We start from the raw sequence: 13,889 nt of genomic DNA on the forward strand, positions 1-13,889 counted from the left end.
TTTCCCAAGTTTTAGCTTTGCAAGGCCCAGGGTGCCGCTCCCGGGCTGGGGAGGTGTCGCCTCCTACTTACCAGGGCTCCCCTTCCCCTCTCGCCCAGCGTTCCGCTCCCTGCCCCGGGGTCCGCAGCCGTGCCCCTCACACTCGGACCCCTCGCCCTCCTTCCCCGGCACCGCGGCTCCAGCAGGCCCTGTGGGGAGCCCGGGCTCGGCCCGGCGGCCGCAGCGCCGCCTCGGGCTGGAGCAGCGATCGGCGCTCGCCCGGGCTGGAGCGGGCCCTGCGCTCGCCCAGCGGAGCGGACACACGGCCGGCCGGAGGGACAGACACCCCGGTACACCCTGCGCTCTCCTCAGCGCCCCGCCGCCTCCCTCCTGCGGGCACTGCGGAGCGGCGGCGGAGCGCGGCCGCCTCTCCCTCCGGCTGGCAGAGCGCAGGCTGCGGGCAGCGCTCCCGACGGGCACCCCGCTCCGCTCCGCTCCGGACTCAGCCCGGGAGAGCGCTCGGCAGGCGGGGAGCGGAGCGGGGCGGGGGGAGCGGGGGCAGGGCTGCGCGCAGATGAGCGCCGGTCCTGCGAAATGCTGCACGCCCAGCTCCCCGCCGGAGGGGGGTAGCAGCCGCTGTCTCCGCCGGCTCCTGCTCTTTTGCAAGGGCTGTTGCTGCCGCTGGACGCAACCTTCTCCCGACATGGAGCTGCTGCCGCCGCCGCCGCCGCTGCTGCTGCTGGAGTGAGTGAGTGTGACGGGCAGAGCTAGCCGGCCGCATGGATGGATGTGTTTAGCTTTGTGAAGATTGGGAAGCTCTCCGGGTAGGTGTCTGCCGCCACCGCCGCTGCTCCGCGAACCGCGGGCGTCCCGCGGCTGCGGGCGCTGCCCGTGCCCTGCGGGGGCAGGCAGGGATGGGGGCTGCCGGGGGCTGCCCGGCGTGGGGAGCGCCCGAGCCGCTCCCAACTTCTCTGGCAGCGGGGCTCGGCGTGTCGGGGTGGGGCGGTGGGGGCTCGCTGTCCGTGGTATCTGCCCGGGCCGTGCCCATGTCCCTGCGCGGGATGGGTCATCCATCTTCCTCTCCCGTGTGAAGGGACAATGAACTGCGGCCGCAGTTGGGCGAGAGCGGTGCCCTCCTTGAGACGCCGGCCGGAATGGGCGGCCGGAGTGCCTCTGGAAATGCCAAAGCGGCGGCAGAGCCGGGGCCGGGCGCGGTGGCGGCGCTGAGGGGTGTGTTGGTGTTGGGGGTGGTGGCCGCGGTGCGGGTGTCGGTCATCCGCGGGAGCGGGGGCGAAGTTCCGAGAGCGAGCAGCGCCTGGCCGGGCCGCGCCGCCGGGAAGGGTCCCTGCCCTCCGCTCCGCTCCCGCCGCCCCGCGGGCACACCGGCTCCCCCGGGAGCCGCATTTTTGGAGAAGTGGCGAAATCGTCGCCACTCGCATCGTTTGTGAGCGCTGCCCCTCCGCCGTTTCGCACGGCGATGGGCGCAGGGGCGCGAGTGGATTTGGAGTCTCATCCCATGCTTGTAAGGCTCGTACTCCTCGTTGTTTAAATGTATGGTCGATTTGTATTGTTTTTCTCTATTTCTGTGTTTTCCAAATAAACCTTCTCTTGGATGGCCTCAGAGTTGCGGTCTCAGGCTGTGGACTGTTGCGTTCGCAGCCGGTTGCCAGGCCTGGAGCTGCATAGATAGATCAAGAGGCACGGCAGCCCCTGTTACAATGTTCCCACCGTAGTTCAGCCTAACTGGAGGTAGCCCTTCGCAGCTACACCGGGAATTGTGCTTTATCTCAAAGATGCAGTATGAAAGTACTTGAGTCACATTTATTTCTCAGGATTCTGGTGTGGATAATCTTCCTAAAGGATTTAGCTTTGATCACTGTAACTAGGAGTGTTTCAAATTCTTATGATTCACTGGTTCCTACACCATAGTTACCATATCCTTTTCTGTTTATGAGGCACGTATGAGGCAGAAATTGGACGGTGTACAAAAGGGAGAAAGGCCTTGGTAAGGAAATAAAAAAGGTGGCTGCTCCCATGACGGTCAGGTAGGGAGCTTGTCAAAATGACAGATGGTCTGTAAAGAACAAATATTGCACGGCTTGAAGTTACAGAGTGCCACAGGTGCAGGCACTGCCTTTATCCCCCAAAATTCCCACCATTGCACCTGGCTGTGATTACAGCTCTGCTTGTGGCATGCCAGCACAGAACAGCTGCTGTCATTCAAGCACATCATTGTCTCATCCTGCTCCCAGCAATTTTACACCATGTGACAGTGACAATACAAGCAGCCCCCTCGGCTTGCCTTGGGTGGTGTTACTGGCTGATACCACTAGAGCTGCAGCAGCAGGAACTACAGCAGAAACTTTGAGGAGAGGGAAAATATGCTCACGTAGATAAGGAATAGGTCATGTTGTATGGTATTTATTTCCAGGTAACTGAATTGTGTGACCTTCTCAATTTTTTTTTTTGAAATGATGTTTTAGAAAAACTCCCAGGTCTTCACGTCACACTCGGTCTAGAATCAAAGGCAGAGAAAGGGATGTGTCATTCAAAAATTTTATTATGTCAGGTGCATAGTAGGTTTTAGATATGTATATTGTAAGCTTGGGTCTTTCTTGGTGTGTACAAAATCTGTAGCTTTCTGCATACTTGAAGATAGAGCTAAGATTTGCATTTAAGTAAAGACAGATCATAGAAATTCTTCAGAAGAGCCTGAAGGTTCCTTCTGAAATGAAATTGCAAGTTTTAAAGCTTGTATCTGCCTCTGCTTCATTTAAGGATGTGAAATACTTACAGACTATGTTTATCTTGCAGATTGCAGTACACGCTTTCTGTACTGAGCTACACTTTTTATTTCTAATTTTCTGGTTGTTAAAAGACATAATAGTTTACACAGGACTTGACTTTACTTGCTGTTACCTAGGTTACAGCCAGGTGTCTATTCCAGTTTTAAAAGAGCTTCATGAAGAAGACAGGTTCCAGTGTAAACCCCAGGTTTTAGTCCCTTTGTGCATTTGGGTTGGAAAACTAGTTTGCCCAAAAATGCTGGTTGTTTGCTGCAGGAAGGAAGGCCTTTCTGAAGAAAATATTTAACTGAGAGTGTGATCTTACAGGCAGATTACCTACAGAAAGTTGTTTTGAACATGGTTGGTGCTGAAATTATTTTAAATTTTATTTTGTTGTGCATTCAGATCTCCTCATTTTAAGTTGCAGGTATTTTACTACAGTCTTAGTAAAGTTTTAGTCTGCAGCCTTGATTTTGCAGGCAGTGGCACACTTAAGGTCTGTTATACATGACTACTGGAAGGAATGCTTCCTAAAGCCATTATTTGATTTTAATGGGTCTGGTAAGAATTTAAATCTTGTCTTGATGAATTAACATGTAAAACTTTTTATCTGGAAGAAGCTTTAGATAAGGCCTAAAGTCCTAGAAGGTGGCTACTGGATATAAAATGTTACATAGCATACATAATTTTTTATATTTTGATTATCTATGTGGGTTTTTTATGTGATACCTTTGTGTTTAGGGTCTTTTAGAGACTCTGCTTCTACAATGGCTTCAACAATTGTCCATACTTGCTGGGTAAGTAAAAAATATGGACATAATCTGGAAAAGGATTATGTGCAGAAATGACAGAGAATGCCTGACTGGTTTTATGACAAATGTGATCTCTGGTAATCTTGTCCTTTCCTTGGCTTTGTAGGTCTGTCACACTGTGTACTATGCATAAACATACAGATGCTTCATGATAAAGTTTCTGTTGAAAGTTTGGAGATACCCATCAGACACTGAAACCAAAAATACCATGCAAAAATAGTGATCACACTGACATAGCCTCTCCTCCATTCCATTTTGGAAATTCACCAATCTGGTAATGGTCTGCAGTAAATGTTTTGGTATAAATCTTACGGTGTCATTCTCTGGAGGAAAAAACCACAAACAAACAACCACCTTTTATTGTGATGAATGTCCAAGTGTAGAGAATGACTGATAAGTGTTGCTCAATGGATCAGTGCCCTGACGTGGAGCTGTACAAGGCAGGTGAATGTTTCTGTACTGTGGGCAGCATAAGCAGGGATGGTGTGGTAGCATCTGTAATTTGGGGTGGAGGATTAGTGCCATAGGTGTGGTATGTGTAATTTGGGATGGAGGATTAGTGCAGGTGAATATTTCTGTACCTTGGCCAGCATAAGCATGGATGGTGTTGTAGCATCTGTAACTTGGGGTGGAGTATTAGTGCTATAGGTGAGGTGCAGAGCTGACACTTGAGGTTGGTTCAGAAGTCTGTCTTGCCTGGTATACTCACAGTAGGAGTGGTGATTCGTGAGCATAGGTATAGGGAGTGGAGGAGGGATGGTGCTGCTGTTCTGAACATGGAACTGTTTTCAGATCAAGGTAAATCTGAGAAAAGGGCACAGTGTCAAGTTTCTAGTCAATACTGGACAGGTGAACTATGAAACAATAGGTCAGAATAGTGGATGGAAGTTATTGAGAATTTAAGCCTGTATTCATAGAATATATTTTTAGTTGGAATTTTTTTTTTATTGGGAATGACTGTTTTTGTGATGTCTGTTGAGGTCAGTTCTATTTCAGAGCTTTCACAGCAGGAATTATAACTTTGATATGGAAAGATGCTTGTCTGGATGTCACCTGAATGTGACTGAGTGAGGCAGTGACCCTCCAGAGCTGGGATACAAAGCTCCTGTGCCCCTGTTTGTAGCTTTGCCAGATAACACTAGGGAGAAAATGACACGACTGTCTGCGTGAGTGGCTGTCAGGTTCTCAGCTGTGGCAATACTGCTGAGGGTAGGGTGAGCATCTCTGTCACACAGTTACATTTGTGGGAGAAGTTCTGAGCTCAGGAGTAATTTGTCACCAGAAAGAAAATCTCCAAGTAGGCCTGCAGTATGGGGTAGGAAAGTAGAAATTGAGACCTTATTATAGCCATTAAAAGGATAACAATTGGAGAGTTAAACCCTTATATCAAACAGGGGGATACCAGGAAGGTTTGGACCTGCCCTTAATAGCCATGCCAATTTGTCACATGGGGTATGTAAATTTGTCCGACCTGGATCTTTAATTTCTGCTCAAGTTTAGCATTGCCATCCATTATCCTTGAGTTTAAATTTATTCCATTAAAATGGGATGTGAATAGTCATATCCTTGTTAGCCAGGACCTTAGAATTGGCTTTAAAACAATGACAAAAAAAAAAAAAATCCCTTAACCCTGTAAGCTCTTCTATTCACAGAACAGTCAAATATATTTTCTTGCTATGATTATACTAAACCTGAGGCTGGGTTTCTAACTGAAAAGGAACTTCTTACCAAGTCCTTTTCCATTGGAGTGAATAAATCTCACATTCTTATCTTTTGTGTTTATCCTTCCATAGCTGGCCATCTCTAGTCAGGTAGACTGACTTGGTACCTACACAGATGTTTGAACTTTTGGGTTCTTGCTGCTGATAAAAGTGAAAGAAGCCTGAAGTGATGTGTAGCCTTGATTTGTTCTCTCCTTTTCCAGCCTTTGTAGCCCTGTGCTCAGTTTTGTTCTCTCCAGATACTGACATTAGTCCTGCCAGACTGGTGTGAAAGGTTCTCTCCTAGATCTGCCTTAAAATTTAACAGACTAGAAGCTGTGCCTGTATCTTCTGACTACTAAACTCTGTTGTGGTTTTGTTTGTTTGTTTTGGTTTTCTTTGTTTGTTTGTTTTCTTTAGGGAATCAGGTTGCTTGACTTCATGATTCAATTGTTTTTGTTCAGCCAAGCAGATATATGTTTTTAGATTTAAAGTTCCAAAATTAGCCTGTCTGTTGTTTGTGTTTTTGGGGTTTTCTTGAGGTGATTTTTTTGTTTTTTAAAAAATTTTAATTAATTGAAGAATATTTTGGGATGTTTCTTTGTCTTTATCAGAATAGCACCTTTCTTTTTCTGTGATTTTCCTTGCCAAGCCTTTATTTTCCTGTGAAGTTTAAAAAAACTCTATGTTAATGGAGAGACAATTGAAAGTGTGATTAACTTACTGATGCTGTTTTGCATATGATTTTTGGAACAATTTTTATGAGTACTCTTTGAAATGACAATATTGTAGCTTGTAAGTTATTTTCAGTATTTACAAAAGATTCAGCAAGAAAGCCTATGATTATCCTTTTCATGTTCAAAGGAGGTAATTTAATTCCAAAAAGGATTTTATTATACAGGATGATAATTCAAATAACCAATAATTCATTTCAGCCTTTTTCCTTGAGGACTGCATTACATTTAATGGCACATTTGCCTAGTCACATTAATATAGGAATGTTACCATATATTTTCTTATTTGTCTGTTTTGTTTTGTTAGCTGACACACATAATAGAGACATATACTTTAATGTTTGTGATGCTAGTAATGTTGTATGTCATTGTGACTTCAGCAGTTTAGAGATTTATTAAAACCACTGCTTACATTATGAACTGCTGTAAACTTGTAAAGTGGCCAGTAAATGATGATGCAACTCTGTTAAATATGTAAGTTCTCTATACCAGAAGCAACATTGTCTCCAGAAATTTTTAAGAAAGCAAAAAAAAATATAGAGAATGAGCCCAAAGTGTTGCTTTCTTTCTCCTCTTGTACTAATTACTGAAGAAGATGGAATGCAAACTTTGAGAATTGATGCTTTGATTTCAGAAAAATCAAAATGTGCAGGTTCAATATAATGCTTTTATTTCTAGGAAGATATCTTTTCTGTTTGCTTTTGGTTTATTTTGGAGGACTTCAATCTGTAGTGTAAAATTGTTGGTGACATGTCCGAATCAAGAATCTCGGGGCAATTTCTCTTACAATTGTAGCCTGCACCAAAGTTCTTGTGTGTGCATGTTTAAGTCACTCTGTTAAAATTTTTATATGGTGTGAGAAGACAGAAGAGGGTTTTTTGTGGGTTTTTGCCTCTATTTCATTGGTACCAGGAAAAGCCTGAGGTATTTTACAGTTTATGTTTAGTTTTTTGAGGGAGGAGAAGGTTTGCTTGCTCCTGATGTGATTTGGTTGGTTGGTTTATTTTTGAGAAGCCTGCTTTTCAGCCTGACAGATTCATGTGGGAAATTTCAGTTAAATTGAAAAAAATTCTCACCATAGCAGTAATAAAAAATGAGGATAAGTTTCCATATTTTGCAGCATTTTAGGTCATTATGGAAGTGTACCAAGCTGTTCATAGGGAATACAAACCATGACCTGAAATAATGAGAGGATAATACATGGTGTCAGCTCCACTCATAATGTGATGCAGAAGGGGTATTTTACTGCTCTTGAGAGCATTTCCAAACAGTTATGTCAGATCTATCACAACTTAGCATCTGACTGATGGGGCAAAGAATTGACTAAAGTAATGCAGGAGCCTTTTATAAAATAAGCCATCATCTGGGGAGGATCTCTATCTGCTGTAGACAAATAATGCAAAAAATCAAATATGAGGAAAGGGAAGGTAATTTTGGATTCCAGTCCTACTGTGCCATGCACAAATAGCTCTATTAAATCAGGGAAGACCATCCAGGTACATGAACTACTCATTTTCATGACTGTGTGCATATAACCCATATGAATCCACGTTATGGAAACTTTTGGTGCTGATAAAGTATCAGTGTTTAAATACTACAGGGACATGCTTGAACAGGAATTGACTTCTGATAATACCAAACTGTATTTAAAGCTGCTTTTTATAATTAGGAATAAAATGACTAGTTTTGTGACATACCTTGAAGAAATCTGTGAAGTGGAAAGGCTGCACATTTATTGAAGGTATGCTTAAAGACCTTTAAAATTATCAGTGAGACTCTGTTTCTGATAATTGTTCAATTGACTGGAAATGAAACAAGTAACAGTGGAGTAGTATAAATATCAGTAAGTAATTGCATTTCAAATCCAAGTGAAATCCACACTGCTTAAAATCTAAACCTGTGAAAGTACATTGGAGCTAGAGATGTAAAGTACTCCAGTACTCAAAAGTCTCTCTGATCTAAATTAGAACCTGCTGTGGGAGAAGTTTCTACCAGCATTCCTTTAGTTTAGAGCATACAGAAACTCCCTTTTAGAGGTTGATTATTGGCTACAAGCTGAGACATTTCTTTTCATTAGTTTTAAAAACCAACATTTTTAATTATAATAAAGTTAGTGAGGGGACTTGTCAGGTATCAGTTTCAGCTATGAGAGTGTGGAGAGATAGGGCTCTGCAGAATAGATGGATATCTTGCAAGATTTTGCGAACTACTGGTAAAAAAAAAAATTATACAAAAAATAGAAAGAAGGCGGTGAAGAATAAGAAGGAATATTTGTATGTTAGAGTCAAATGCTGGGAATGACTCTTCTTATGATCTGGCTCTTGATAGAGTTTATTTTTGGATTTTTATGAATTTTTGGAAACTTTAAGGGAAAGAGACTTGGGATATTGTAAGGTATTATGACTATTTTTGTATCTATAGATAATCAAAACAAAAAGGTATATATTTGTGGATTGATCAAAACTACTTCGTGATTTACATTAACAATCAAAAAGACCAAAAAAGTCTCCCTTCTGTTCTTCAGAATTTATTTCTTCCTATGTCCTTTCTGTTTGTTTTTGGAGAGTGGGAGAGAAAAGACATAATTTTTGAAACTAATGTTTTTTAAGAAGAAAATCTAAAATCGCTATTTGTAAAACTTTGTAGTACTGATTGTACCTTATATAGAATGGAGGTTTTCGTTAATGTTTGTGTGTGATTGAGTTATAATTGTTCAGATAAACTGTCAACCTTTTTCATTAAAGTGCTTACATATTTGTTTAAAATACTTTTCCAGCATTATGCAGCCCGTAAGGTTTTGCTTATGTTGCTTATAGATTTTGCAGTTTCACTGTTTGTTCTTAATCTTGAATTTGTGATTATATTCCTCTGGATTTGGCAGTACTCATATGTTTGGAAAGCAAAATGCCCATTATTCAATGGCAGTCAATGCTACCAGGAGTACTGGCAGTGGCATCAGCCATGTAAAACAAGCCTGGCATGTGTTACAAGACCGAGCTGCCTTATTTCACTTGTGCTCTGTGTTTGACTGAAATAGAGCAGGAGAGAACTGGAGGAGAAATCTGGAAATATTCCATTTGTAAGCAGATTTGTAGAGGCAGGATGCTTCATTACCTGAATGCCTGAATGATGGCACTGACTTTGACTTACTCTAAATGAGGCTGTGACAAGCCTTGAGGCATCCATGACAGGAGCCTTGAGACAGCAGAGATTGTAATTGCACAGCAGAGCCTGCTCCAGCAGGGCTGAAGTTCAGACTTTGGGGCTGGACCTGATAGTCAAGGTCCTTTCCAACCCAAACCATTCTATAATCCTGTGATTTTTCTTTGCTTATGATGTCAGACCTTTATCCCACAAAAAACAAAGAAAAAAAATTTTAAGGTTATGTATGGCAATATTGTCAAGGCCTTACCCACTCTAGAAAGGGATGGGCTGTCTGTTTAACACTGCAGTATGTAACAGGTTGTGCACCTTTATCAGAAAAGACAAGTTTTGTTTTGACTGTACAATGTGGCTGATAAGTCAAAATGTAGTTCATGTGTTCAGGTAGAAATTACCAAATTTCACAGGTTTTTTACTGGCATTAGGCTTTGGATCATATGAAAGTTGCTATTTAAAGGCATCTGCTTTTCTTGTTTTTTATTTTTGACTTGTGGCTAACCTCAGATGATGTTGACTGAATTTTTAATTTTTATCTTTGAAGAATATTTTTCCCCAGTGAGGGTGGCAGATAGATTTCTCATGGAGTTGGCTACCTGCCTAGGTCTTTGCTTTGCATAATGTATTGTGTGTTACCTGTCATGTTTACAAGGAGTGCCTTCTCCTCTGTCAGGGCACACAGTGAAGGGGGACAGAGAAAAACTGCATGTGGGGAATTATCTGTACTTGACTATTCTGATTTGAAGGCAAGGTGACTCTGGGCTACAGTGTGTAATGGGGGAGGAACGGCAAAGGAAGGAAGAGAAATTGGAGAAAGGAATTAAATGAATGTTGTATTGGGTGACGGCTAATTTGCCTGAGTTAATTGAATTAATTGTTCAAGACTAGCTGATCTTTTTGTGAAGGTGAACTTACATTATTGCCTGGGTAGAAGTTTAGTTGCTTCATAAGGCTGTTTGAATTAATTGGTGAGATGTGCTGTAATCTGAGTGACTGCTGTTTTAAAAAAGGGAAGAATTCACTTCAGCCTTGGAACAGAAACAACTTTTTTGGTTTCTAAGGTCTTGAGTTTCTTCTTGAAAGCCCTTTAATTTTCTAAGGGGTTTCTGGTGGCTAAGCTTGATCTCACTCAACACATGAAATAATAAGATGGTCTTTGACTCCCTGAGTATTTTCTGTTTTGGAGACCCTGCATTCAGAATGGTGCCTTCTCTTAGGGTCAACTCAACTCCTCTTAGAAGCTCAACTCCTGCATTGGTTCACTGGTGAACCCTGTGATTTCCCCCTCTTTGAATGCAGATAACTTGACTGCAAAATATGTAGGTGTTGGGGAATGTGTTTATGTTTCATTTTGGCTTTAAAAAAGTCCAAAAAACCAGAAGGCATTTTTTTTTTCTTTTTTTTTTTTCAATTGGCACGGGGGAGAATTAGAACTAAGGTACTCTGAGGCATTTTGAGGGGGCACTTCTGTAATATGATCAACCTCGTGTAAAATCTACTGGCAGAAGACCTAATGAGGCTGTGGGGTCTGATTTCCATTTTCTTTTGCTTTTCAGTTTTCCCATTCTGTCCTCTGCAGCCTTTTATGTCTCACACCATGGTGAGCTACTTCAGGGACTAAAACCACTGGAAAACTGGTTTTGGTTTGTTTAATTTCTGCTGGTATAGATATCTAAGCTGGCTTGGCAGAAGTGATTGAAGCATACATATTGTCTTGGGCAGCGAGGTGGAAGGGGAGAAGGGGAAATGGAGCTTCTGGTGTATGCTGAGCTCTGTCACATTGCACCCCATTTGGTGGTGGGTGGTGCTGTGGGAGAACAGGGAGGTGAAACCTTTCTCCAGGCACCTCTGGGAGCTGAGGAGTGGGGAGGCTACGTGAGAGCCCCACGTATGAGAAATCCAGGAAGAGGGGAGTTTCTGCAAAAGATGGCTTGCAGTGAGGAGAGGCTGCTTCAGCCCCTCTGAAATTCCTATGATCTTTCCTAGTTCCTCTTGCTTCCTTGTCATTTCCTGCCTTTGAAGCCTGTTCTGCTGCCTTTAATTGACTTGGCTTTGCTTGGCACTTGGGAAAGCCAGTACAGGTTCTGTGTGCTAAATGCAGCTTTGTGTATCTTGCACATCCTGATGTGTGAAGGTATTGCACCCTTGCTACCATGCCATGCAGTCTAAAGAAACTGGCTTCCTGTTGTTTTTAAAAGCAGATTTCTAATCGTATTTTTGCTTTATTACGCAGCAGAGGAGTGTGGTTGTCCAAGGGACTAATTTTCTTAGATTGCTTGTAGATGGTGAACTATCCAGGATAAATGAGAGGTTGTTTAATTTTTTTTTTTTTTGTTATCTTTTAAATAATGAACACGTGTTCATTCCTAGCAGCAATTTTGCAGTTATATCCTTTCCATGGATGTATTTTCCAAGTTCTGTAAGCTGTCTGAAGACATAAAAGGTTTCTTTCAAATGCTCTATTTCTGAACTTGGAAAGAACATCTTACAGAAGCAAGTATAGAGTGTCTGTGCTACTTCTGAGACCACAGAAAAATAACTGGAGAGTACTAATGGCTTGCTTTTCAAATACTCTTCATTTTGAAACTGGAAATGGGAGTTTTATAGGTGCATAAGTAGTCTGAGTTTTTAATTACGCTTTGAACCACATGGCTTTCTCTTTTTTAGCAACAGCAGTAGTAAACTTTGAGGATCTTCCATACAGCAATTTTTCTTCCTTCTGTATCTTCTGTCATTTCTTATACATATATGGCACTTCATCAGCCCCTTTCCTCATTGATAATTTCATACTTTGCAATGTTTATCCATCAACTCTATCACATCATTGAATATGTGGTCTAAAAATGGTGGTGGTGATGGGGATCTTGAAGGATACATCTAAAGGAGAAATCTAAAAAGCCTCACAACAAATGATTTCATAGAAAAAAATTAAATTTAGGACTACTAAAGCTCTTTTAGCTTGGGTGTTTTATTGTAAAAAAAAAAATATAGTATATCCAAAGAAGTACTCTCAGGATGCACAATTACAAAAACTAAAAATTACAAAAAAAGCTACAAAATTACTGTAGCTTTTGCACTTTTTTTCCTAGGTAGCTAACATCATGCATCTGCGTGACTTATAGTTAGCATGTCTTAAAGAAGACCACTTTATAAGTAATATCCGTGGAATATGAACAGTGGAATACAAGTCTGTTTTTCTTTAGTTGGCATGTTTGGAGAAAAAAACTTCCAATATATTTATTTTTTGATGCTGAATATGTTGTATATCTGTTTACTGATACGAAGGCGTGGTCTTTCAAAGCAAGACATTGATTATTATTCTTGTCTTTTGCTGGCTTTAATAGGCATTAAGGTCCTGTGAAGGTCTGGTTAAGACAGGGATGCTCTGAAATGGCAGTGTGGAAAGCTGGCAGATTCTTTGCCCCTGCCTCTTGTTTCCACGGTTGTCCTGTTGGATTCAAGTTGTCCATGGTATCTGCGTGTGCTACTTGGTGCCCTGACTGTTCAATAGATTTTAATAGTAGCCTACCCTGTCAAGGGTAAAGGATGAATTTCACTCTTCCAGATGTCAGTGCAAGCCTTCTCCTTCATATCAGTAAAAATACTTTGTATTTCTTTAATAGCAGACTGTTGATTTGCTTTTTGTTGTGTTTTCTAAAGCTTGTCCAAATCTCATCTTGCTCTTTAGCCTTGGACAAATGTATGTTTTTGTTTTTTCCCTTACATTAGTGTTCTTAAGCCATTAATGTCAGAGTTCATCCCATCTCCTCATGTTATGTGCTGGTTCTGAAAAAGAGAAATTCTGTTTTGATGTTAAATGTTTAAAATGTTTCTTTCATAGTAGAAGGTAAAACAGCGTTAGTTTCTTTTCTTTTTTTTTTTTTTTTTTTTTCCAAACAGTTCATAGTTCAGTGCTGCAATGAACAGTTTTCCAACTAGAGGACACAATACCTGTTCTACTGGGTGTTATTCCAAAATGGCTGAAATTTATTTGAGCTGCATAAAATGTTACCCGCACTATTTGTATATATTTGTTTACCAGGCTGTAATTATAAGAACTGACATTTAATCTACTCAGTGTTCAAAATATTCATTTTTTTTTCTACAAATGTGATGATAAGCAGAAAACAGTTTGTCTCTTAATTTCTGTGGTATAGTTTGCTGTTTTACTTCCTTTCCCCCAACCCCCTCCAATCAGTTTCCAACTTGAGCAGCTTTTTTTTTTTGCTAGTTCCCCCCTTTCACAGTGAGTGCTTAATGCTGACTCACCACTTGTTGTGATTGGGCTGCTTGGCACTATTGGCAGGGGCTCAGGAATGAGTGTGTAAGAGCACTCTGACCACAACAGACACCTTCTTGATCCAGATCTCTTTTTTATTAATTTATTAGTTCAGTATTCTGGCTTTTAAAGGTGTTGGGGGAATATGTGGTTTAGACTTTCATTTATATTTATGTTCAAGGGAGAGCAGTTCTGAGCATTAGAAGATCATGGTGATTCTGCCTTCAGTGAACAGTGGCAGGAAGCTGTAAAGCTTGTTTAGTGTTGTGTGAAACCATAAGGAAACTTTACTCTCATTTTTTGTAGTCTTTGCAAAAGTTGAGTAAGTAAGTACAGCATGGCTACTTTGTTTCTCACATATATGCAATTGTTTTATTCTGTCTTCATCCTTTTTTTTTTCTTTCTGAGCTGAGCAGCACAGACCTTATAACTGACATGAG

At 41.7% G+C, this 13,889-nt stretch overlaps 1 protein-coding gene across 2 annotated transcripts in view; it reads left to right on the top strand.

Annotated features, from left to right (window-relative positions):
• The first annotated feature begins 556 nt into the window (after nucleotides 1–556).
• FRMPD4 (FERM and PDZ domain containing 4) overlaps nucleotides 557–13,889 on the top strand; it is a 293,442-nt gene continuing 280,109 nt past the window's right edge. Inside the window, exon 1 of one of the 2 annotated variants that reach the window (XM_054271553.1) lies at nucleotides 557–803. In XM_054271553.1, coding sequence (XP_054127528.1) covers nucleotides 763–803 — 41 coding nt within the window. In that variant the 5' untranslated portion in view covers nucleotides 557–762. The remainder of the gene's footprint in view (nucleotides 804–13,889) is intronic. The other variant, XM_054271551.1, reaches the window with a different exon arrangement.

The sequence above is a fragment of the Melozone crissalis genome, unplaced genomic scaffold (assembly GCF_028551555.1).
Source record: "Melozone crissalis strain CALT ecotype California unplaced genomic scaffold, PUWL_Pcris_2 ptg000013l_1, whole genome shotgun sequence".
NCBI classification, from domain to species: domain Eukaryota; kingdom Metazoa; phylum Chordata; class Aves; order Passeriformes; family Passerellidae; genus Melozone; species Melozone crissalis.